General features: G+C 47.9%; 1 protein-coding gene and 1 long non-coding RNA gene across 2 annotated transcripts in view; one reads left to right on the forward strand and one right to left on the reverse strand.

The window, feature by feature from the left end:
* The first annotated feature begins 3,507 nt into the window (after positions 1 to 3,507).
* Positions 3,508 to 22,581, forward strand: Npc1l1 (NPC1 like intracellular cholesterol transporter 1). The gene is made up of 19 exons (XM_031339021.1): positions 3,508 to 3,680; positions 4,375 to 5,897; positions 8,069 to 8,169; positions 8,479 to 8,651; positions 8,886 to 9,014; positions 9,493 to 9,675; positions 10,203 to 10,317; positions 10,483 to 10,610; positions 11,175 to 11,312; positions 11,562 to 11,651; positions 15,718 to 15,908; positions 16,085 to 16,212; positions 16,664 to 16,790; positions 16,953 to 17,008; positions 19,037 to 19,187; positions 19,446 to 19,677; positions 19,832 to 19,945; positions 20,027 to 20,189; positions 21,896 to 22,581. Exons 1-19 carry the CDS (start codon positions 3,630 to 3,632, stop codon positions 22,096 to 22,098), a joined length of 3,996 nt encoding a protein of 1,331 aa, XP_031194881.1. The 5' UTR covers positions 3,508 to 3,629; the 3' UTR covers positions 22,099 to 22,581.
* A 1,213-nt stretch (positions 22,582 to 23,794) lies between these two features.
* The window catches only part of LOC116069245, a 14,247-nt gene continuing 12,160 nt past the window's right edge, over positions 23,795 to 25,881 (reverse strand). Inside the window, exon 3 of the long non-coding RNA XR_004109934.1 lies at positions 23,795 to 24,130. This is a non-coding gene — a long non-coding RNA (uncharacterized LOC116069245). The remainder of the gene's footprint in view (positions 24,131 to 25,881) is intronic.

The raw sequence follows: 25,881 nt of genomic DNA on the forward strand, positions 1-25,881 counted from the left end.
CTACCTTTAAACTCTACCCTACATACAGTTCCAAGTAGTGGTTTATTTTTATGTTGATCAATGTTGCTGATCAATGTTTGATCAGCCCTGAACAGAAGGAGGGAATTCCCTCTGTGGTTTGTTTGTTTTGTTTTGTTTTATAAGACAGAGTCAGTGTAGCCCTGGCTGTCCAGGAACTCACTCTGTAGACCAGGCTGGTCTCGAACTCAAAGAGATCTTCCTGCCTCTGCATCCCAAGCCCTGGGATTAAAGTGCACCACCACTGTGCCACCCCTGCACCACCTAGCTCCCTCTGTGTTGTAAAACAGCTGCTCCTATTGCTTTAAGGCTGAGGCAGGCGCTACACTGGGAAAGAGAAGAGGCAAAGGTGAATAAAAGCATCATAAAACTGCCCTAGAACTTTTCAGGCCAACTTTTTTTTTTTTTTAATTCTTTGTTTGCCTGGTTGCTATAGCCCTTTATCTATTTTTTTTTTGAGTGCCTACAAAGTTCGTTCTTACATCTCAGCTTATATTATCAGTGTTTCTATGGAGAGATAGTATCGTAGAGCTTCCTTGTTTACTGTTTTCCTGATGTCACTCCTGAATGACCTATTTTAAAAATCATTATTTATTGATCCTTCAGGACCACAAGATAATCGAGAACTCCAGATATTCGGTCTCTCTCTGTCTAAAGCACAAGAGGTGGGCAAGACTAGGCTAGCGCGGTGGCTGTGCACATGGCATTTAATGCAGATGCCTGGAGGCAGATGACATGGCCACTGCCTATGACAAAAGAGCTTCGAGTACAGGGAGACTCCTCCCCCCCATCCCTCCCGTCTGAACTATAGGCACAGTCTTTACAGTCTGAAGACAACAAAGTGAAGATGTGATGCTGACAGTAGGCTGATCGCTCACATTCACAGTGCTCAGCGAAGATAACCTTCCCTGCCTTTCCACGTAGACCCCCAGACTCTGAATGCTGTGGAGAACAGAGAAGCCAGATGAGTGAACTCTCTTCACATCTCCAGGGCCTGCATGAACAGCTTTCCTTGAAGAACTACCAAGCAAACACCCTGGTCCCAGGGCACTGCCTTGCCCCAACCTCAAGCTGCCCCCTGACATAGTGTGAAATGCTGCTCTCTGGGCTGCTGAGTGACTACATTATAGCCAGAGATAATTGTCTGAATAATAAAAATAAATTACAAAGAGATCTCATGGCTGGCTGTACAGTTTAGTGGTGTAGCACAGGCTTACCATGTGCAAGTCTGGGGTTCAGCCCTCCGTATCAAACACTCCTTCCACAAACCCAGAAGTATATTCTTATCATGCTGTAGTTGCTAAGTTAGTGAAGCCTGGCAAATATAATACATGACCATAAAAGTTTGATGAGACACTGTTATGATTAGGTGAGCATATGATGAGACACTGGCTTGCTGGCGTCATTGATGTCTATCCTGTGAGAGTTGGGACTGACCCAACTAGCTAGATACCAGTAACAGAATCTGATAATCATCTGATAATCCTCATTTAGCCCAAGGAATGAAATTGCTAACTGTGCACTTCAGAGTCATAAATGCACTTAAAATCATAGCTTTCAGCTCTGGGAACACATTTGAAGGAGACACATTCCAAAAATAAAAAAGAAGAGAAGAGATGAGGGGGAGGAAGAAGAGAAGGAGGAGGAGGAATAAGAGGAGGAAGAGGAGATGTCTTAGACATAAAGGGGTCAATGGACACTTATTAATAATAATTAAATCTTGGCAACCAGCCAATTTTCAATGCTGGGAGAGTAGACCCCTCTGCTGCTCCATGGTTGACAATTCCAAATAAATATGGCGGTCAGAGATTGAAGGCAATGGAGTGTTAAAATCAAGGGGAAAACAGCAAGCATGCATGCCTGTGTCGCATGTTCATGACTGAACTAGTGTGCCCTGGCAAGGCCCACAGGGACCCCCACAGGCAGCGACATGAGACCAGGTGATCCTCCAGTGTGACTGTGTGTTTCTCATGGTTTTGGGGGGCTTCAGAAAAGAGTTCAGACTACAGATCTGGATCCCATCTTTCTGGAGTCTGGGCTGGGGACAGCTGGACAACCTTCATGAGAACTGATGTGGAGAAGGCAGGACTTCAACGCCCCTCATTGGGGCTCTTGGGGTTTTCATGTGACAGCAGTATTTTTTTTTTTTTTTGAGATAGAGTTTCACTCTGTCACCCTGGCTATTCTGAAAATTGCTCTGTAGACCAGGCTGGCTTTAAACTGCCTGCCTCTTCCTCCTGAGTGCTGAGATTAAAGGTGTGTACCTCCAATGTCCCTATCAGTAATTCCAGGAGTGTCCTCAATAAATGACTTGCATGTGAGGACAGTACCACACCATCATCCGCTGGTAGGGATCCCCTAGGGCGGTTCCCCCTATATCCTGGAGGTCTCAGGGACAGGAGCTATTCTTGAATCCATCTTGATCATCACATCTCATGGTTCTTTGTCTGCTCAGCCCTCTGCAGTCACCTGAAGTCACCTTTCAAATAACCCATTTCATTTGTCCTAGGCTACTTGTCTCAGGGTCTGCATCTGGAGAAATCAAATGAGAACATTTGGGATAAGACAAGGAGAGTTGTAGATGGCATCCAGGGAACAACAAGGGAGGCAGGTGATGTTGTGTGGGGTTAGCCCTGCACAAGAGCAGGCTCTGAGCCCTTCTCAGCCTTCTCTGCCTAAGCTTGGGTGGCTTCCCTCTGAGCCCGGCAGAGCCCCTGGGACACTGGTGGAGCTCAGTAGGAGCCCCTCCCTGCATCTGTCTCAACAGGTAGCCTCATGAGTAGCCTTGAAGCGATTATCAGCAGTTCAGCCCTGGCAATAGGGGCAAGGTCCTGGACCGTCTTGGTGATAGCAAGAGCCCAAGGAAAGACTGGAAGTTTCCTATCGGAAAGAAGCAGTGGGTGAACCATGTACCTGGACCCAGGTTGGGTGGGACTTGCCACTCAGAGCTCCTAACCAGGGTTGTTTAGAGGACTAGGCCAGGGCCAGGACCTGAAAGGGATAGAGCAGGCAGGCATGAGGAGGAAGGGTGAAGGGATCCAAGGAATCTCTGGTCCTGTTCCCTGTCAGGACTTTTGTCATGGAACCACTCTCTCTTAGTGTCTTTGTTATCTAGGTGCTAATAGCAACTATTCAGTTACTGGGATGCCAGGTGAGTCTGAGCCTACCCTTGATGTTGGTCTGAAGAGGTGATGGGTTAGACTGCAGGTTGGAGGCCAAGTCCAGGACAATGTTGACATTCTGCAGCTACATTAAGCCCCCAAGGCCGGTGCCTGATCTAGCAGAGGAACAGCTCCTCATCTCTTGCCCAGTTGACTCTAACTGCCGCATTAGACTTCAGTTGCATGAAGAAACGAGGGGACCCCAGCACCTTCACTAGGAAGTTCACCTAAGAAGTGGGAGAGGGAATGGCACCATCTGATGGGAGGGAAGAGAGAATGTAAATTATTAACCAGTACTGCATAGCCCTATTGGCCCCAACGTGGTAGACGAGTCTTGTCACTAAGAGGAGGAGGCTGCCTTAATGTGAAACTAGGGGCCCAGTTCTCAGCTGTCCCCAGCTGTCTCTGAGGCCTGGTCCTGCTTTTCCTTGATCACTTCCTGGCCCTGGGATGGCAGCTGCCTGGCAGGTATGGCTGCTCTGGGTCCTGCTCCTGAATTCGGTGAGTCTGTTGCTCGTGGTTTCTTCCTAGTGCCTCCCATTAGGGCAAGGTGACCTGCGTACCTGATAACGAGGAAGGGTCCCGTGGCTGTGGGAGGGTTCCCAGGCCCAAAGATAAGTGGAGGGGTCTTCAGGTCAAGGGATTGAAGGGATAGAGGGTCAGAGAGGCAAAGGGATGGGACCTTTGTCTGGTTAAATGGGGACCAAGTCAGAGGCTAGAGGTGGATCCCAGTGAACAGCACCTGAAGTATTCTGGGCTTGGGAGGAGGTCTTGTTACCATCCTTGTTCGCTCTCAGGTGATAGCATTTGCCAATGTGGGTAGTAGGATGGTGGAGGGGCTCTTGTACAGATCCTTGTACAAGGAACCCTAACCTCGGGGTGGAGTCTAGCCTGGAGACTCAAACTGACAGCAATAGAGGTTGCTATCTCCTCCTCTCCCCTGCAGAACAACCCTTTAAAGCCACACTCTATCGGATCACTTCCTTTTCTGAATAACTCCATCATTGTCCTTGGGGAGAGTGTCCCTCCATTGGCACCCTAAGCATAGCAGTGCCCCCACAATCCTCCCTCAGCACTCCCAGCCCCTTCTGAGGTCCTTCTTTCCCATACACTCTCTGGCTTCTCACTCTACAGACAGTCCCTGACTGTGCCAACCAGCCTTAGGGCTTATGGATGCTATTGGTCCTCTCTGTAGGCCCAGGGTGAGCTATACACACCCATTCACAAAGCTGGCTTCTGCACCTTTTATGAAGAGTGTGGGAAGAACCCAGAGCTCTCTGGAGGCCTCACATCACTATCCAACGTCTCCTGCCTGTCTAATACCCCGGCCCGCCTTGTCACGGGTGACCATCTGGCTCTTCTCCAGCGCGTCTGTCCCCGCCTATACAATGGCCCCAATACTACCTATGCCTGTTGCTCTACCAAGCAGCTGGTGTCATTAGACAGTAGCATGTCTATCACCAAGGCCCTCCTCACACGCTGCCCAGCCTGCTCTGACAATTTTGTGAGCATACACTGTCATAACACCTGCAGCCCTGACCAAAGCCTCTTCATCAATGTCACCCGAGTGGCTAAGCGGGACGCTGGAGAGCCTCCTGCTGTGGTGGCCTATGAGGCCTTTTATCAACGCAGCTTTGCAGAGAAGGCCTATGAGTCCTGTAGCAAGGTTCGCATCCCTGCAGCTGCCTCCCTGGCTGTGGGCAGCATGTGTGGAGTGTATGGCTCTGCCCTTTGCAATGCTCAGCGCTGGCTCAACTTCCAAGGAGACACAGGGAATGGCCTGGCTCCACTGGACATCACCTTCCACCTCTTGGAGCCTGGCCAGGCCCTGGCAGATGGGATGCAGCCACTGAATGGGAAGATCACACCCTGCAACGAGTCCCAGGGTGAAGACTCGGCAGTCTGTTCCTGCCAGGACTGTGCAGCATCTTGCCCTGTCATCCCTCCGCCCCCAGCCTTGCGCCCTTCCTTCTATATGGGTCGCATGCCAGGCTGGCTGGCTCTCATCATCATCTTCACTGCTGTCTTTGTGTTGCTCTCTGCTGTCCTTGTGCATCTCCGAGTGGTTTCCAACAGGAGCAAGACAGCAGCCTCCCAGGAAGCCCCCAACCTCCCTCGTAAGCACAAACTCTCACCTCACACTGTCCTTGGCCGGTTCTTCGAGAGCTGGGGCACAAGGGTGGCCTCATGGCCACTCACTGTCTTGGTACTGTCCTTCATTGTTGTGATAGCTTTGTCAGTAGGCCTGACCTTTATAGAACTCACCACAGACCCCGTGGAACTGTGGTCGGCCCCCAAAAGCCAAGCCCGGAAAGAGAAGGCTTTCCACGACGAGCATTTTGGCCCCTTCTTCCGAACCAACCAGATTTTTGTGACAGCTAAGAACAGGTCCAGCTACAAGTATGACTCCCTACTGCTAGGGCCCAAGAACTTCAGTGGGATCCTGTCCCTGGACTTCCTGGTGGAGCTGTTGGACCTACAAGAGAGGCTTCGACACCTGCAAGTGTGGTCTCATGAGGCACAGCGCAACATCTCCCTACAGGACATCTGCTATGCCCCCCTCAACCCACATAACACCAGCCTCTCTGACTGCTGTGTCAACAGCCTCCTTCAGTACTTCCAGAACAATCGCACGCTCCTGCTGCTTACAGCCAACCAGACTCTGAATGGCCAGACCTCCCTGGTGGACTGGAAGGACCACTTCCTCTACTGTGCCAAGTGAGTAGATCTGAGGGGAACAGGTAGAAGCTGCTGTGCCCCCAGGGACCAGGCCAGAACCTAGCTTCACCCTTCGGAGCCAGGGTCAGCTCTTATGTGTGAATATCAGGGCCATGGCATGTCTGAGTCTATTTGAGTCTCTTCTTAGAGCTCACTCCCACCTTATGCCTGTTCTCCCAGGACTTTTGTCCTAGCAGTCTTTCCAGCTCCAATCCATGATCTTTCCTTCCATGATGCTCCTGCCATGGTGTCAACTTAATAATTTTTAGAATTACTTCAATTTCACATGAATGAGTATTTTGTTTGTGTGTATGTATGCGCACTGCTTATATATGTGCCTGGTGCTGAAGAGGCTGGAAGGAGTTGCTGGGTTTTCAGGGACTGGAGTTGAGGTCAGTCATAGCAGCCAGGTGGATCCTGGGAACCAAACTCTGGTCCTTTGCAGAAATGCCATGTAATGTCTGGGCCCTCTCTCCTGCCCTTGCGATAGTCTTAATTTAAATCTCAAAGCGATGACTCAGGCAGTGTTTGTATTTGCGGTGTTTCATTTTCTGGACTCTGTGTCATGATCTGTAGGGACTTTGGTAGCCTCATAATTGGCTAGGAATATGTTCATTTGGGCTCAAGCAGGACTGGGGTTAGTCTCTGGTCCCAGGCATCAGGGTATGGATTCTAGCGCAGTTTTGTCTACAACTTTATGCTGTTGAGGTTCTGCTTCTAGCTTTGTTCATGTTGGCTGGCATAAACAGGATGCCAGTGAGCTCATCAGGCTGAGGGAAGGGTGGTGAGAGGGCCAGAGGTGGAGGAGGCTCCTGGAGAAAATCATGGAGAGTGGCATGCCCCAAATGGCCTTGTCTGCTCTAGAACAGGAGAGGGTTACAGCAGGTAACCACACCTGAGTGCTCGTATGTAAACAGTTTTGACCCTGCAGGTCCTAGGCTTCATAGTATTTAGACCCACCAGATTAGAGCAGGAAGTTTTGCTGTCTCTTGCTGCTACTGGCTGTCTATCCTCGGCTAGTCTCAAGTACAAGCTGCTTCCTAGAGTGTCCGTGCTATCCCTCAGATCGGAAAGCAGAGAAGGGCTGTTGAGAGGCATCGGGGATCAGCAATACTAAAGACAGTGTGGCTTTTAAGAATATTATTTATCTGTTTTTATTTATACAAGTACACTGTATCTGTCTTCAGACACACATCAGATGAGGGCATCAGATCCCATAACAGATGGTTGTGAGCCACCATGTGGTTGCTGGAAATTGAACTCGGACCTCTGGAAGAGCAGTCAGTGCTCTTGACCTCTGAGCCACCTCTCCAGCCCTACAGGGTGGCTTTTGTTGTTGTTGCTTTTATTTCATTTTTAGACAGAGTCATACTATTTGAAGGAATCCTCACATTCACACCCTTGCCTCGGCCTCCCGAGTGCTGTGGCAGCAGACCTAAGCCATCATACTTGGCTTGTTTTATATTTATTTTGATTTTGGATGCCCCCAACTTTTGGTGAGTCAGTTATGTTAATTGCATAGACTGGAAAACTGAGGCTCATGTGGTATGGTAAGCCGCTTAAGGCCACACAACAATTTGGCTCTCTTTGAAGGCTCTGTTGATCCATATACTCACTTGCTCAGACCTCAGAATGTGTGTAAAGAGCTTTGGGTTGGTTTTCTGTTCTGTCTCCACAGAGGTGTGCTCTGTAGAAAGGGTTTAGTTGAAGAGCACAGGCCTGTCCAAGGGCACTGGCTGGGTAGCTGTAGACACGTGGTTCTGAGCTCCAGGGCACAACTCAACACTTAGGGTCGATTCAAGCTCTGGGAGGGGAGAAATGAAGAACAGCATTGAAACCTGTGAGGGAGATGGCCATGGCTCAGATCTGGGCTTATCACTTAATTGTGATGCTCATTTGGGACTGGGATAATGACATGTCTGGAAGGTTTGGCTATGTCAGGAGACATGAGAAGCATTACCTGCCCAAGGGGTCTCCAAGGCAACCCCTTTCAGTGGACTAGGAGACCATTTGAGACTACCTTGTGGAAAGATGGCCATTTTGAACCCTCTGGGCCTGGTAGTGTGGAGTCACTGCTCCTCCAATAATGGGCAGAGGACCTGGGGTAGGGAAGGGCCAAAGGGTCCAGGCAGGGCCAAGAAAGGTTCTTTCCCTTTGTGGTTTCCCTCTAGTGCCCCTCTCACGTTCAAAGATGGCACGGCTCTGGCCCTGAGCTGCATAGCTGACTACGGGGCCCCTGTCTTCCCCTTCCTTGCAGTTGGGGGGTACCAAGGTAAGTGAGGTAGGCCCTGGTAGAAGGAGGGAGAGGCTATGGTGATGAGCGTTTCCAGGATCTGGGGGCCTGGCTTAAGGGGGCTGCAGACAATGCTCCCTACCTGCCCTCTGTCACTGCCCTCATCTCTCAATGCTACCCAGGAGCTCTGGTTTTGTGCCTTTGGCTGGGAGAGGGAAATGAAGCATGGGATAAGACTGTTATTATAGTGGGGAAGCAATAGAGGAGCAGGAACGGGAGAAGGTTACACCCTGAGGGGAGGAAGGGGAAGGGTTCAGTAGGAGGGAGGCTCAGAGTTTCTCTTCCCAGGGACGGACTACTCCGATGCAGAAGCGCTGATCATAACCTTCTCTCTCAATAACTACCCCGCTGATGATCCCCGCATGGCCCAGGCCAAGCTCTGGGAGGAGGCCTTCTTGAAGGAAATGGAATCCTTCCAGAGGAGCACAGTTGACAAGTTCCAGATTGCATTCTCAGCTGAGGTAGGAGCCCTGCAGAGTCCTTGGCTCTATGCTTGCAATCTCTCATGGTGTGGGTCAGTTCCAGTCAAATCCAAATCCTGGCTCTACTTTTTCCTGGATGGCCCCAGGAAGTGAACACCTGTGCACACCCAGATGTGATGCTTGTGTTAGAAGCTCCTGTAGTTCATCCCAGAGCATGCTGCCACTCAATATGGAAACTCATATGTGGTCAGTGATCTGGTTGTGTGCTTGCAGCGCTCTCTGGAGGATGAGATCAACCGCACCACCATCGAGGACCTGCCTGTCTTTGCCATCAGCTACATTATCGTCTTCCTGTACATCTCCCTGGCCCTGGGCAGCTACTCCAGATGGAACCGAGTAGCGGTGAGAGCAAGAGGGACACAGCGAGAGTGATTCAGAACCTAGGACAGCTCCAGAAGGCTTTTTTTTTTTTTTTTTTTTTCCCAAAGCTTTCCAAGAGCGGGCACCTTAAAATAGCAAGTTGGACACATCCAAATGGAATCCCTTGAAGGGTAGCACTTCTTGGATGTGTTCTGCACTGAAAGGCTCAAGGCTTTCTTCCTGCTCTCTAACATATTCCCTCTGTCTACATGCAAAGCTACCATTTAAAAGGCCATGCAATGCAGTTCTAGGAAGGTGCAGCCAGGCACACCTGCACTATTTGGTGCCATGGGCCTGCCCCTGGGAGCATGGTTTAGAACAGAGACCTAAATGTGGGTTTTTCATTGAGGTAGGTGACACATGAGCACCAAGGATGTCTGCCTAATCCTCACCCACCCTGGGTAGTACGGAGGGCCTGGGCAGGTGCCCTAGTAGCGGGCTGAGCCTCACTGAATTGCAGGTGGAGTCCAAGGCTACTTTGGGCCTAGGTGGGGTGGCTGTCGTGCTGGGAGCAGTCGTGGCTGCCATGGGCTTCTACTCCTACCTGGGTGTCCCATCCTCTCTGGTCATCATCCAAGTGGTACCTTTCCTGGTGCTGGCTGTGGGAGCTGACAACATCTTCATCTTTGTTCTTGAGTACCAGGTGAGAAGGGAGGGGTTCTTCATACCCAACATCCTCATTAGACAAAGCCCTGCACAGAGCCCCTGGGATTTGTGTAGACTTATACATGTAGGAAATAGCCTGGGTCAGCACAAATTCATCATACTCATTGAGACATCTTGAACTTGCTTCCAGTTAAACCCATACAATATACAGTAAGCTTTTGAATGGATTAGAGGTACCTCTTTCCCACTTTTACACCATCATGTGTGGCATTCCATGGTATAAGCACAAGCCAGAGTCCGTTTAGTCTCTCTTTGCTGTCAAACATTTTGCGTGACATGAACACTTGGTCCTTTTCACATCTAGAATGCACCAGGTGGTTCTTTACATCACAACGTAGAAGCAGAAAGTGTGGCTGTGAGCTGTTAGTAGGCACTTCTGTCTCCAGAAGGTCTGGAAATTCCTCAGATTTGGCTAGGACTCTAAACCTTTACCACCCCGATGCTGACTTTTAAAGTTTGGTGACCTTAGCACACCCCGTGCACTCTGTCTCTTTGCCCACACAGAGGCTGCCTAGGATGCCCGGGGAGCAGCGAGAGGCTCACATTGGCCGCACCCTGGGCAGTGTGGCCCCCAGCATGCTGCTGTGCAGCCTCTCTGAGGCCATCTGCTTCTTTCTAGGTGAGCAAGGGCTGTCCTTCTCCACCCAGCATCAGGTTTGCTGGGTTATTCTAAGAGGGGGCATTGGCTTTCAGAAGGCAGTGAGTGTTCCTTGCTTTAAGCTGTCTGTGCTGGCATGTGGCTCATGATGCCAGAATGATCTGACAGAGCCTGTGCCCTCAACAGGGGCCCTGACCTCCATGCCAGCTGTGAGGACCTTCGCCTTGACCTCTGGCTTAGCAATCATCTTGGACTTCCTGCTGCAGATGACCGCCTTTGTGGCTCTGTTGTCCCTGGATAGCAAGAGGCAGGAGGTAAAGACAACTGGGCCAGGACCAAGGGACTTACCCTGCCAGTGTCCCCACATTCTCTGGAAGATGTGGCACAGAGGTAGCCAGGAGAGCTGGGTGGGAATCAGGGACATTATTCTGAGAGAGAATGTTTGGGGCTCTGTGCTCACCAATTTCCTGTAGAAAGAGCATTTCTTTTTAGTTATTTGTGGTAGCATCATCAACCCCCCTAGAAGTATGTAAGTTTACAAAACAAAATTATAAATAAAAAGTTAACAGGAATCTTTTGATGACATAAAATTCAGTATTTGATTAAGATAGGAAGTAAAAGCAACAAAAATTGCAGTAGGGGTTGGAGAGATAGCTCAGCAGTTAAGAGCACTGGCTGCTCTTCCAGAGGTCCCGGAGTTCAATTTCCAGCAATTACATGGTGGCTTGCAACTATCAGTAATGGGATCCGATGCCCTCTTCTGGCACTCAGGTGTACATACAGATAGAGCACTAATACAAAATCTTTAGGGCTTCCTTGGATGAGGTGGATCCTGTGGTCTGCCTTGGACCCAGTCTCAAGGGTCTGTCATTTTCTAGGCCTCTCGCCCTGACGTCTTATGCTGCTTTTCAAGTAAAAAGCTGCCCCCACAGAAACAAAAAGAAGGCCTCTTACTCCGCTTCTTCCGCAAGATATATGCTCCCTTCCTGTTGAACAGATTCATCCGCCCTGTTGTGGTACGCTGGCTGAGGGACTGTTGCACTTGTGAACCACTTTAGGAGAGAGACTGGGGGAGCTTGGTGGGAGACCGCCCAGGCCCATACCCTGGCCCATATCCTCCCAGTACCCTGAGCGGATACTTGGAGGTAGAGCTGAGTCTATCCAACTCTAGGATGTTCCCCAAGATGCCCAACAAAGCCATTCAAGTTTGAGGGAAGATGAAGGCTGTTTGGGGAGAGGTTCTCATGTACCAGTTTCTCCCTCAGCTGCTGCTGTTTCTGGTCCTGTTTGGAGCAAACCTCTACTTAATGTGCAACATCAGCGTGGGGCTGGACCAGGAGCTGGCTCTGCCCAAGGTGAGCCTGACCTTTTCTCAGCCCTTTGTCCAGAGACCTGGGATGGGCATTGGTGCCCAACAGGTGGAACGGTGGTGGTGGTGGAACTTGAGAGGGGGGCATAACACAAGGCTTGGCACCATGCAGAGTTGCTCTAAGTGGGCCCTGAGAGAGAAACCACATCCATGTTTGTGAAGTGCAAGGGCTGAGTGCTGGCTCAGGCCACAGTAGATGTCCTGTGTTGGAGGCCTATCGATGTGGCCATCCACACAGAGGGACTTCCACTACCTTCTATGTGAGTTCCTCACCAATAGCTGGTTTTAGATTTATTATTTTATCTGTATTAGTGTTTTGTTTGCATGTATCTTTGTGTGCCATGTGGGTGCCTGGTGCATGCAGAAGTCAGAAAGAGGGTGTCAGATCCCCTGGGATTGGAATTACAGATGCCTGTGAGCCACCTTGTGGATGCTTGGAATTGAACCCGGGTACTCTGCTGAGCCAACTCTCTAGCCTCAGCACTTGTTGTTTTTCTGTGTTTTTAATTTTTGGTATTGGGGAGTCAAACCTGGGATTTCCCATTTGTTGGGAAGGTGCTTAACCAGTTATCCTAAAACCACATCTGTCTTCTATTTTGTTTAAATAAGAATCAAAAGTTATGGTATAGGGTATGAAGTAGTTTGTTTGTACTGGTGGGTTCCTGTGTTCTGTTTTGCTTTTATTGAGACTGGTTCTCACTATGTAGCCCAGGCTGGTCTAGAATGCCACTGTTGTCTTGTTTCAATCTCTTGAGAGTCCTAGCAACACTGCTGTCTGGCTTTATAGTGGTTTTGATTTGCATTTTTCTTTCTTTCTTTCTTTCTTTCTTTCTTTCTTTCTTTCTTTCTTTCTTTCTCTCTTTCTTTTAAAGATTTATTTATTGGGGCTGGAGAGATGGCTCAGTGGTTAAGAGCACTTACTGCTCTTTCGAAGGTCCTGAGTTCAAATCCCAGAAACCACACGGTGGCTCATAACCATCCGTAATGAGATCTGATGCCCACTTCTGGTGTGTCTGAAAACAGCTACAGTGTACTTACATATAATAAATAAATCTTTAAAAAAAGATTTATTGCCAGGCGGTGGTGGCGCACGCCTTTAATCCCAGCACTTGGGAGGCAGAGGCAGGTGGATTTCCGAGTTCGAGGCCAGCCTGGTCTACAAAGTGAGTTCCAGGACATCCAGGGCTATAGAGAGAAACCCTGTCTCGAAAAACCAAAAATAAATAAATAAAATAAAAAAAGATTTATTTATTTATTACAGGTATACATCTTTAAAAAAAGATTTACTTATTATAAGTACACATCTTTTAAAAAAGATTTATTTATTTATTATAAGTACACATCTTTAAAAAAAAAGATTTATTTATTTGTTATAAGTACACTATAGCTGTCTTCAGAAACACCAGAAGAGGGCGTCAGATCTCATTACGGATGAGCCACTATGTGGTTTCTGGGATTTGAACTCAGGACCTTCGGAAGAGCAGTCAGTGCTCTTAACCGCTGAGCCATCTCTCCAACCCCTTCAATTTGCATTTTAAACAATTAGAAATGTTACATATCTTTTCATGTACACACTGATCACTCTATATCTTATTTAAGAAAAAATGTGCTTAAGTCTTTGCTCGGGTTTTGAATTGGCTTTTTGTTGTTGCTGAGTCTGGAGAGTTCCCTGTGGATTTTGGAGATTGGTGTCTTCTCAGAGACCCAACTAGCAAACGTTTTTCTTTTTTTTTTTTAAGATTTATTATTTTATGTATATGAGTACACACTATAGCTATATAGATAGTTGTGAGCCTTCATCGGTCAACCTAGCTCTCTCCGGTTGGCCCTGCTTGCTCAGGCCCAAAGATTTATTATTATAAATGAGTACACTGTAGTTGTCTTCAGACACACAAGAAGAGGGTGTCAGACTTCATTTCGGGTGGTTGTGAGCCACTATGTGGTTGTTGGAATTTGAACTCACAACCTTCTGAAGGGCAGTTGGTGCTCTTGCCCGCTGAACCATCTTACCAGCCCCAAATGTTTTTCTTTTTCTGTGGGCTGCTCTTTTATTCAAGTAGTGGTATGCAAAACATTTAAACATATCTATGGATTCTTTTTTCTTTTATTGTCTGAATTTGGTGGCATATTGAAGACATAATTGATAAATCAAAAGTTATTAAGCTTGTCTTGTTTCTATTAAGGGTTATTATTATTATTATTATTATTATTATTATTATTATTATTTTGGTTTCTCGAGACAGGGTTTCTCTGTGTAGCCCTGGCTGTCCTGGAACTCACTCTGTAGATCAGGCTAGCCTCGAACGCAGAAATCCGCCTGCCTCTGCCTCCCAAGTGCTGAGATTAAAGGTGTGGACCACCACATCGGCTTATTAAAGGTTTTTATGGCCTTAGAACGTCTGTTTAAGTCTTTGATTCATTTGAGATTTGCTCATTTGTTTTTTGAGACAGCGTTTCTGTGTATAGCCCTGGCTGTCCTGGAACTCACTCTATAGACCAGGCTGGCCTTGAACTCAGAGATCTGCCTGTCTCTGCCTCCAAGTTCTGGGATTAAAGGCATGCCCCACTGCCCCACTTTGAGTTGATCTTTATATATGGTGTTATGAAAGTGGACAAATTTTAATTCCATGTAGCTTTCCTAGGAAAGCTTTACTCCATGAAATGGTCTTGGCCCCTTGCCAAAAGCCACTCAAGTGTGTGTGTGTGTGTGTGTGTGTGTGTGTGTGTGTGTGTGTGTGTGTGACTCTTTATTTTGCTCCATTGATCTTCATGCTGGCTCCTGTGGCAGCAGAGCCCTGCTTTGATTTAGTAGCCAAATTGCAAAACCAGAAAGTCTGAGACTTACAAATTTGTTCTTTGTCAATTTCTCTTGGGCTATTTGAGTTCTTGTGAGATTATGCTTGAATTTTAGCTTGACATTTTTAGATTCCTTCAAAAACTGTCCTTGGTATTTATGCAGGGATTGTACTAAATCTGCAGATGGCTTTGCTTTGATAGTACTGACACCTTAACAATATTTGTCCTCCAGTCCGTGGACACACGATGTGTTTCTGTTGTTTTTTTCTTTAATTTCTTCTAAGAACCACATCCTCCTCTGCATTTTTATTTTTATTTTTTTGAGACAGGGTCTCACTATGCATGTAGCCCTGCATCTCTGTGTACTCACATGTAGATCGGACTGGCCTTGAACCCACAGACATCGCCTGGCTCTGCCTTTCAAGAACTGGGGCCAAAGGTGTGTGCCACCACACTAGGTCTGAGGCACTGGCTCCCTCATGCTAAGCATGCACTCTTACCACTGAGATACACCCCAAGCCCTCCTCTCTGAAGGGCAGTTTGGCTGTAAATAAGGTTCTTTCTTCCCTTTAGTACTTTGAAAATATAAACCACAGCCTCCAAGGTGTCTGACGGGAAAGGTGGAAGCAGCTGCTACAAATCCTTCCTTGTAACAAGTCATTTCTCCAGTGTTGTTCCCAGAGCTCTCTGAGGTTGGCTTTTGACAGCTGTGTGACAGTGTGCCTCGGGCAACATTTGAGTTTGTCCTTTTAGACCTCCCCAGAGTTCCTTTAAGGTTTATACTCATGCCTTTCTTTCATCCATTTGGGGGAGTTTGGACTATTGTTTCTTCAAATAACACATCCAGCTTCTTTCATTTTTCTTTTTTTTCTGAAATTCTTACAATGCATCGATGGGCCTTCTTGATGTCTCCTGGGACTTCTCTGTGTGTATCCTGGCATGCCCTTTTATGTTCATATCGGGGCATATTCCTCAAAGTACGCAGTGCTGCATGTACCTCAGCCTGTATCTTGTATATCTGTACACATGCACTCTGTACATTTCTGAGTAAGTTCCTTTTCATGTTCTTCTGAGCACATGTATCTGAGTGTGTCTGTGAGTACACCTCTGAGCATCTACCTTGTGTGTGTACCTGTGAGTGTGGTCCTCTGTACACTGCTCTGTTTGCCTCTGTGGGTACATTTGCATGGACTTCTGAGCGTGTCCGCTGTCTGACCCGGGTATTTCCTAGGCTCACAGATGCTCTTCTTTTCCAGGACTCGTACCTGATAGACTACTTCCTCTTTCTGAACCGATACTTTGAAGTGGGGCCTCCAGTGTACTTTGTCACCACCTCGGGCTACAACTTCTCCAGCGATGCAGGCATGAATGCCATTTGCTCTAGTGCAGGCTGCGAGAGCTTCTCCCTAACCCAGAAAATCCAGTATGCCAGTGAATTCCCTAACCAGTAAGTGGTTGGTCTCCCCAATGCCCTGGCTTGCTCCTTCTCTGCTTTCTCTCTCCTCTCCTGCATGCTCTGCCTCTGCAGCTAACAAAGCCAGAGGAGGCTCCAGTGCAAGGGTCAGGAGGGATCTCCAGCAGACTCGCTGGCTCCACCTCCTCTTCTCCATTGTCTGGCCTCAGGTCTTATGTGGCTATTGCTGCATCCTCCTGGGTAGATGACTTCATCGACTGGCTGACCCCATCCTCCTCCTGCTGCCGCATTTATACCCGTGGCCCCCATAAGGATGAATTCTGTCCCTCAACGGATAGTAAGTTTGGGGCTACAGGGGGCTCACTGCCTATTACAGCTTAGGGAAACTCAGGGAGGAGAAAAGAAAAGCTCTCAGTCTCCCACCAAACCCAAAGGGTCTGGGCAGTTTAGAATTAGGCATTCATACTAAAATGTGTCCTCCTGGAATATTATACCTTTGTTTGCAGAACATGTTGGTTGTGGGCAGTGGGCTGTGGAGTTGGGAGTGGAGCTATGGCCCTGCATATGGAGGTGCTGTGTTTGACAAGTGTGGGAGATCCCATTTCTTGACCTAACTTTTCCTTTCCTACCAATCTTGGGGGTTAAGAGGGACACATCTCCCACAACTGGGGGTGGCAGGTGTAAACCACTCAGAACTAGGGACTTTAGATTGGGGCACAGAGTGGGAGTCAGAGCAGGAGCTGCCTTGCCTGGTGTGTCACTGCCCAGAGTCCTCTCCCTCTCTGCAGCTTCCTTCAACTGTTTAAAAAACTGCATGAACCGCACTCTGGGTCCCGTGAGGCCCACGGCAGAACAGTTTCATAAGTACCTGCCCTGGTTCCTGAATGATCTGCCTAACATCAGATGTCCCAAAGGGTAGGTTCCGAGGGTGGCTCCCCTGCTGGAGACAGGAGAGACTTGTGGGTAGACACAGAGGGGTAGGAGTGCCTAGCCAAGCCCTTCCTGGAGCACAGGGGGTGGGCTGACAGGACAAGGTCTCATCTCCTCTAAACCTCTACTCTGGCCTCCTCTTTGCAGGGGTCTAGCAGCATACAGAACCTCTGTGAATTTGAGCTCAGACGGCCAGGTTATAGGTAAGTGTGGTATGGTTTGGGGAGGAGATCTCAAGTCAACTAGCTGTTTTAGAGTCCCCCAAGAGCACCTGTGTATGTGGCTGGTGTGTGTGTGTGTGTGTGTGTGTGTGTGTGTGGTGGCAGAGTGTGTAGGGGTAAATATATAACTGTCCTAGGCCTGTCAGCAAGGGTTCTCCTTCTCAACTGCATGAGCTAAGACTTCACCCATTGTTTCACCCCAAGTCCATTGCCACTGTGAAATGTAACAGCTGATGCCATTACTGAGAGCCACCCACTTCAACACATATTCACTCTTGTGTGTATCATACGGATATGTCAGCAGCAGCTGTTGGCTAAATGAAGTAGGATGTCTCCATGTAGTGGAATCCCAAGAGCCATCAACAGTAACTAGGGGGATGGTGTCTGTCACTTGGGGAGAAGCGTAATGCAGTAGGCAACAGAATCAGCCAGCCATTTGCATGAAGAGAGCCAGCTGTAGTTAGATCTGTGCCCACCACTGTGAGTACCCGGAGGAGCCAGCATGGAGATGGGCCTAGGAGCTTTGGATGAATTCATTTTTTTACTGAAAGAACTCAGAGTTGGAATCACTAGCTGTAAGCTGACTGTAGCACACCTAGTCCACCCTCCAAGCTAACTCTTCTATGAAGTTTCTATCTTCCAAGAAGGCACCCCACCTTACCCTGGTCCTCGTTTCTAGGCAACAGAGGTATGCGGAACCCATGTGGTCAAAAGGGATTGGGGTATGATGGACAGAGGAATGGATTGTTTCTTGGAGGGAAGAGACAGCCCTGCTCTCACCTGGCCCAGGGCAGGTTGGCATCTGTCATGGCCCTAAATATCCTACAGCAGCACTTTTCAAAATGAGAGCTTCCCTCTCTCCTCTGACAGTATTAACATCATCAGGAGATTGCTAGACATGCCCACATCTTGCCTGAGACAGGCCAGGCCATATCTCTGGATGAGGATGATCATCCTTCTGGGTGTGAACAACCTTCAGGTGCCCAGAGGCCTGGCATCAGGCTCCACAGGGACCTAGTACCTTAAGATTGTGCATTGGAGACTATGTCTCATCTGTCTTTGTTTTCCCTGTGTGTGCCTGGCCCTCGTTTCTTTTGTGGACACAACACTGCTGAACACAATTCGCAAGTGTCGTTTATCGTACTTACAGGCAGGATCCCAAAGTCACAGCTTTAATGATTCAGTCATTTTTGTTTGCCTGTCTTTCTCTCTAGTCTGTTCCTACAGGAATAGGCAAACTGAAAATTGATTTTTTGAGACAGAGTCTCATGTAGCCCACACTAGTCTAGAACTTTCTATGTAGTGCTGAATCTCTGGCCTCTCCAAGTACTGGGACCACAAATATGAAACACCACACTCCAACAAAAAAGAAGGCTAAGTTTTTGTTTAAAAATCCAAGTGCATATTTTGAAAGCAAACATGGAAGGATGTGGTTTCACCAGGGAGATATTCTAGTTTTTCTTTTGCTTTTGAGACAGCAGCTTACTCTCTCGCCCGAGCTCGCCTTGAATTTGAAGTAACTTTCCTACCTCTGTCTTTTGGCTGCTGGGATTTCAGGTAGGGATGATCTTTCAAGCTTCATCTATTAAAGTCAGGCCTTGGTCTCAGTGGCAGAAGTAAGTACAGTTTGAGGACGTTGATGCAAACTGCAAATGCAATCCTTGAGGCTGGAGATTTGGCTCAGAGGTTCAGGGCATTGGCTCCTCTTCCAGAGGACCCAGATCTGACTCCTAACACCTGTGTGGCAGGTCATAACTGTCTTTAACTCCAGTTACAGGGCATCCAATGCCCTCTTCTGGACTCCATGGGCACCAGGAATGCAGGTGGTACACAGACATACATGCTGGCAAAACACTCATACATGTTAAAAATAAATAAGGAAATGCAGGTCTCTTGTAGAGAATCAATCATGAATTTCAAGTGCTGCTGGTGGAACCCTGAACCCAGTGAGATCACATCTGTGCTAATGTCTCTGGGATATGCCAATGGGCACTGACCTTTGACTTTCAGCCTCCCAGTTCATGGCCTACCACAAGCCCTTAAGGAATTCACAGGACTTCACAGAAGCTCTCCGGGCGTCCCGGTTGCTTGCGGCCAACATCACAGCTGAACTACGGAAGGTGCCTGGGACAGATCCAAACTTTGAGGTCTTCCCTTACACGTGAGAACTAGGGGGCTGAGCCAGGGATGCGGGAGGAAGCAGCCACACAGGAGATGTTGGGGGGGCTGTAGGCTTTGAGTGATCTCGTGGGATGAGAACCAGCTGTCTCAGCTGTCTCCTGGGGTAGCTTGGGGCCTGTCCATTTCTTACACGAGCCAGCACCCAACTCATATCTGAGAATCATGTTTTCCTTCTAAGTTAGGATGCCCTTCCCACCTGAAAGGAGTGGTGCTTTGACCACACCCTGATCTTTGGCAGGATCTCCAACGTGTTCTACCAGCAATACCTGACTGTTCTCCCTGAGGGAATCTTCACACTTGCTCTCTGCTTTGTGCCCACCTTTGTTGTCTGCTACCTCCTACTGGGCCTGGACATGCGCTCAGGCATCCTCAACCTGCTCTCCATCATTATGATCCTTGTGGACACCATTGGCCTCATGGCTGCGTGGGGTATCAGCTACAATGCTGTGTCCCTCATCAACCTTGTCACGGTAACCTACAGAGTGGGCCTTGGCAGTTGGGGAATCTGGACTCATAAGCCACTTCATTCTGTGTACAGAATCTAGACATCCGCCTGGCTTGCTTCTTGTACCCACACCCCCATTTTCTCCCTTGTTGCCTGAAGTTCTTTTCTCTTGCCTGTAGGCAGTGGGCATGTCTGTGGAGTTCGTGTCCCACATTACCAGGTCCTTTGCTGTAAGCACCAAGCCTACCCGGCTAGAGAGGGCCAAAGATGCTACTATCTTCATGGGCAGTGCGGTGAGTGGGGAGGGATGGATCACCCTGGGCTCCACCTGAGCCTTTATGTCCTCCCTGACTCCTGGCTATGACCCCTGCTAGGTGTTTGCTGGAGTGGCCATGACCAACTTCCCAGGCATCCTCATCTTGGGCTTTGCTCAGGCCCAGCTTATACAGATTTTCTTCTTCCGCCTCAACCTCGTGATCACCTTGCTGGGTCTGCTGCATGGCCTGGTCTTCCTGCCTGTTGTCCTCAGCTATCTGGGTGAGTACCCATGCATACCCGGCCAAGATGTCACAACTGTGAGCATTGACCAAAATGGTGCCTACTCCCTTGGAAAACTCAGGGAGTTCAGGCCAAGGTTTTTACCATACGTCCCACTTTGGAAGCTTTTGTTTTACATTTAATATGCAGCAAGCATCTCCCTCTGTGAACCAACTGTGTCTTAAACACTGCGTGGTCGGTCTGCTGCACTTTCCTGTGAGACTTTTGTGCATGTACAAACACACACACACACACACAGACACACACGTACACTTAGACACGCACACTCAGATGCACATGTACACATTCACATACACAGACACACAAAGACACACAGACACAAACACACACTCATACACACAGACACACACAGAGACATTCACAAACACAGACACACACACAAACACACACTCATACACACAGACACACACAGAGACATTCACAAACACAGACACACACTCACACAAACACAGACACAATCATACACACACATACTCACAACTCGCATGAACAGACACACAGACACAGATACACACACTCATCCTCACATATAGACACTCACACACAGACACACAAACACACACAAAGACACATAATCATACATACAGACACACACACATACACATACACACATTCACACAAGCACAGACAAAAGTTATTTATTTTATGCTAATGAATACACTGTAGCTGTCTTCAGACACACCAGAAGAGGGCATCAGATCCTATTATTACAGATGGTTGTGAGCCATCATGTAGTTGCTGGGAATTGAACTCAGGACCTCTGGTAGGGCAGTCAGTGCCCTTAACCGCTGAGCCATCTCTCCAGCCCTTTAGTAGATTTTTAATGGTGCTGCACAGTGCTTAACTCATCAAGTACCCCAGGAAGAAGTGATTCCTTTACCCACATCACTTCCTCCACTGTCTATTTAAACAGTCTAATAGTCATTAGCCTATTTCTGATGCTATACTACTGTTGCTAGCCCTGCAGTGACTTATCTTGTGGCTGAATCTTTGACCTGGTCATCCAATATTTTCTTGGAGTAAACCTGAAGATGTTGATTACTGATGTCAGTTGTTAATACTCTCCACAAAGTTTGCATGGTGATGGTGGTCATGGTGGTGACATTAGAGTCACCTATAGGAACTCACTGGCTATCTTTGAGGAGAAGAATGTCTATGTTGGGGACAGTGAGGGAACAGTCCTGGGAGATATTGTGAGTTCAGAGCTTTAGAGCTTCAGGCTGGAAGTTTCTAGACCTATATGGGGTGGAGAATCCCAAGGACCTTGCAAGCTTCCCATCTCTAGTGCTGCAGCTGTAGTTAAGAATACCCTGGAGCTAGGGCTATGCAGGCAGAGCCCCGAAGGACACGTGGTGAACACAGAGGCCTACCCCCTGGTTGCCCTGTGCCTTGGGTTTGTAGTTACAATATAAGGTATGCTTCTTAGAGGAGGGTTCCCCTGGTGTCTGTACTAGGGAGAGAGTAGGTGTCAGGGATCCTCTTGAGAGAGCATGCCTGCTGAGGCAGGCTGGTTAGGGCGGTGGAAATGCCAGCTGAAATGGCTGTTGGTAGTGTGAGACAAGTGCAAGGAGATGCAGCCAATGGCAGAGCCCAGCTCTAGCTAGATTTGCATTCCTGGCTGTGATACCCATGCCATCTGCATGCCCCTCTGACCATAGGTGTATATTCTTCTTTCTCTTCCACAGGGCCAGATGTTAACCAAGCTCTGGTACAGGAGGAGAAACTAGCCACGGAGGCAGCAATGGCCTCAGCGCCTTCTTGTCTACAGTACTCCTTCCCTGCTGATGCAAACACCAATGACAATGTTAACTACGGCTTTAATCCAGAATTTATCCCTGGAGCTAATGCTGCTAGCAGCTCTTTGCCTAAAAGTGACCAAAAGTTCTAATGGAGAAGGAGCTTGTCCAAGCTCCATGGTTCTTGTTGATGAGGAGCCACGAGGGTCTTCCCTCTGGTTGTCCTCAAGGTCTGGGGAAGGTTCCAGAATAAAGTGGCTGGTGTTCCTGCTATGAGGCAGTCAGCAGCATTGGCACTGGCCATTTTGCTCTCATAGGCCTGTGAGGCCTTGGCCAGATTACCTCCTCTGTAGAGAGAATACCTTGAGTATTGTATGGGATGTATCACATGTCAATTAAAAAGGCTATTATGGCCTATGGCTTAGGCAGAAAATAGGGTGTGGAACATCCAGGAGAAGAAAGGATTCTGGGATAAAGCCTGGTGGGAGATTCACCTTGGGAAAGTGTGACAATGGTACCTGAGCACAGGTAACCAGCCACGTGGCAGAATGTAGATTAATATAAATGGGTTATCTTAAGTTATGATTGTAGCCGTAGAAGAGCCTAGCTATATGGCCAAGGTATTTGTAAATATATTTCGAGTCTGAGTCTTATTTCTGGGCACATGGGGCTGGGAGGAAGAACAGGGCCAAACTTTTACAATCCTCCTCGTCCATGGTCTTGTAGTTGCCGGGGACATGTTTGTCTCAGGCTGAGTCACGGTATGTATCTCTCACCCAGAGTTTTCTCCCCTTATCAAAACTATTTCCAGGGGCTAGAGAGAAGGTGCATCAGTTAAGAGTACGTGTTGCTCTTAGAGAGAACCTGGGTTTAGTTCCCAGCACCACAGAGTAGTTCACAACCATCTACACCAGTTTCAGGAAATTTGACACCTTCTGATGTTCACAGACACCAGGCATGTACGTGGTGCTCATATGTATGTGCAGGCAAGACACTCATACACACAAAACAAAAAATACATCTAAAAGCTATTTTAAAAAATCTTCAGGGCCAGTGAGATGGCTCAGTGGGTAAAATTGGCATCAATATTGAGTTTGACCCCCTGGAACTCACATGATGGAAGGAGGGAACCAACTCTCTGAAGAGCTCCTCTTACCTCCACATCCATGCAGTGACACCCCTGTCCCCCAAAATGTAACAAAAAATTAATAAAATCTCAGTTCTAGGATGGGGTTGTAGCTCAGTGGTGGAACAGCAGCATGCCAGCCTCGTGTCCATGAGACATCACCTGCAGTCCTCAATACTGAAAAGGACAGAGATCAAGAGAGCCCCGACCTTGTCCCTAGCATGTTACCACTTCCAAAGGCAATTTAACTGCCTTTGTTTACCAGGGCCTCTGTCTTAGTCAGGGTTTCTATTTCTGCACAAACATCATGACCAAGAAGCAAGCTGGGGAGAAAAGGGTTTATTCAGATTACACTTCCATGTTGCTGTTCATCACCAAAGGAAGTCAGGACTGGAACTCAAGCAGGTCAGGAAGCAGGAGCTGATGTAGAGGCCATGGAGGGATGTTCCTGACTGGCTTGTTCCTTCCCCTGGCTTGCTCAGCTTGCTCTCTTATAGAACCCAAGATTACTAGCCCAGGGATGGCACCACCCACAAGGGGCCCTCCCCCCCCTTATCACTAATTGAGAAAATGCCTTACAACTGGATCTCATGGAGGCACTTCCTCAACTGAAGCTCCTTTCTCTGTGATAACTCCAGCCTGTGTCAAGTTGACACACAAAACCAGCCAGTACAACCCCTGAGCACATTAAAAAAAAAAACAAAAACAAAAACAAAACTCCCTTCCATGTCAGCATGTCTTTTAATACTCACCAATAGCCCTAGCACAGAGTGTGACCACCCCTCCCCCCCGGCTGTGACATTTTAGGAGAGCAAGGAAGGCAAAGGGTGCCCACTGTTCTCTCTGGCTTGAGGAGGTCTCACAGTACTCTGGGAGTGGTTGGCCTCATCTGGAAAACAGCATCCAGTTTGGCCTCTAGTTTCCTCAACTATTAAGCATGTTGTAGCCAGCTGTGTGTCCATGTGAAGGCAGACAGCTTCTGGGCTGGGCACATTTTCTGTCATGGGTCTTGCGCCTTGAGTACAGTCCCGCTGGCTTCATATCTGCCCAACCTGAAACTGGTGCACAGAGACAAAGAAGAAGGAGACACCTGATTTGTGAAGCACAGACTGCTTAATAAATATTTGTTGAATAGAGTCTTAAGAGTTTTGCTGCCGTGAACAGACACCTTAACCAAAGCAACTCTTATAAGGACAACATTTAATTGGGGCTGGCTAACAGGTTCAGAGGTTCAGTCCATTATCATCAAGGTAAGAGCATGACAGCATTTAGGCAGGCATGGTGCAGGTAGAGCTGAGAGTTCTACATCTTCATCTGAAGGCTGCTAGGAGAAGACTGGCTTCCAGGCAGCTAGAAGGAGGGTCTTAGGCTCACACCCTCAGTGACACACCTACTCCAGCAAGGCCACACCTCCTAATAGTACTACTCCCTGGGCCAAGCATATTCAAACCATCACAAACAGAAATGGTGTTTCTATCACATGTCCTCTCTGGCTGCCTCTGGGTTAAGGATAACTTTTGCACAGCAAAGTCTAAAAGAAAGCTGGAAAATGCATAGTGGTCTGAAAAAATGTTTGCCCTACGTTCAACATCTGAGGATTAAAATCAAGAATACACAAAGAGACAAATTAGTGGAGAGAGTATGTGGATAACTGCCCCATGGAAAACAACATCTCTAGCTAAAGGAGGTTGGGGAGGTTGCTCATTTACTAAAATGCTTCCTGTACAAACATGAGAACCTGAGTTCAGATCCCCAGCATCCATGGAAAAAGCCTGTGTGACAGCGGATGCTTTTAATCCCAGTGCTCCAGAGGCAGAGGAGGAGGATCCCCAGGGCTTACTAGCCATTCGGTGTAGCCAAATCCAAGTTCAGTTGAAAGACCTGTCCTCTACTCCCCAACAAAACAAAACCAAATAAAAACCAAGCTTGGCATGGTGGCACACATCTTTAATCCCAGCACTTGGGAGGCAGAGGCAGGCAGATCTCTGAGTTTGAGGCCAGCCTGGTCTACAGAGTGAGTTCCAAAACAGCCAGGGCTACATAGAGAAACCCTGTCTCAAAAAGAACCAAACCAACTAACCAACCAACCAACCAACCAACCAACCAACCAACCAACCAACCAACTAATGGAGAGTGATTGAGAAAGACAGCTGATATGACTTCTGGCCTCTATCTGTATGTGGGAAAGCATAGTCCCACAAATGTATTTAACACACATATACACACACACACACACTCACACACACACACAGAGCAGTTAATAAAAAAGATAAGCTTCCTATTTATTGTTGCTTGATAGCTCGTTCCTCCTTGTGTTGAATAGTATTTCCTTTCATGAGCCATTCTCTCACCGAGGATGAGCAGACTCTTGGCTGCTTCTAGTTTTTGCAGTTATAAGTAAGGCAATGAGCATTTCTTTGTAGGTTTTTGTATGATCACAGTTTTCAAATGCTGGGCAAATACATGGTAGCATGTTTGCTATACTGAAAAATTATCTTTAGCTTCTGTATTAGTCAGGGTTCTTTAGAGTCACAGAACTTATGGTAGTCTCTATGTAGTAAAGGAATTTATTGATGACTTACAGTCTGTAGTCCAACTCTCAACAAAGGTCAGCAGCAGCTGTGAATGGAAGTCCAAGGATTTAGTAGTTGCTCAGTCCCACAAGGCAGTCAGGCAAAGCAGAGCAGAGCCTTCCTTCTTCCAATGTCCTTATATAGGTCTCCAGCAAAAGGTGTGTGCCTCCACACCTTTAATCCCAGATGACCTTGAACTCATAGATCTTCCTATCTTAATCTTCTGGGATTCATAG

This window comes from Mastomys coucha, unplaced genomic scaffold (genome assembly GCF_008632895.1).
Source record: "Mastomys coucha isolate ucsf_1 unplaced genomic scaffold, UCSF_Mcou_1 pScaffold22, whole genome shotgun sequence".
NCBI lineage: Eukaryota > Metazoa > Chordata > Mammalia > Rodentia > Muridae > Mastomys > Mastomys coucha.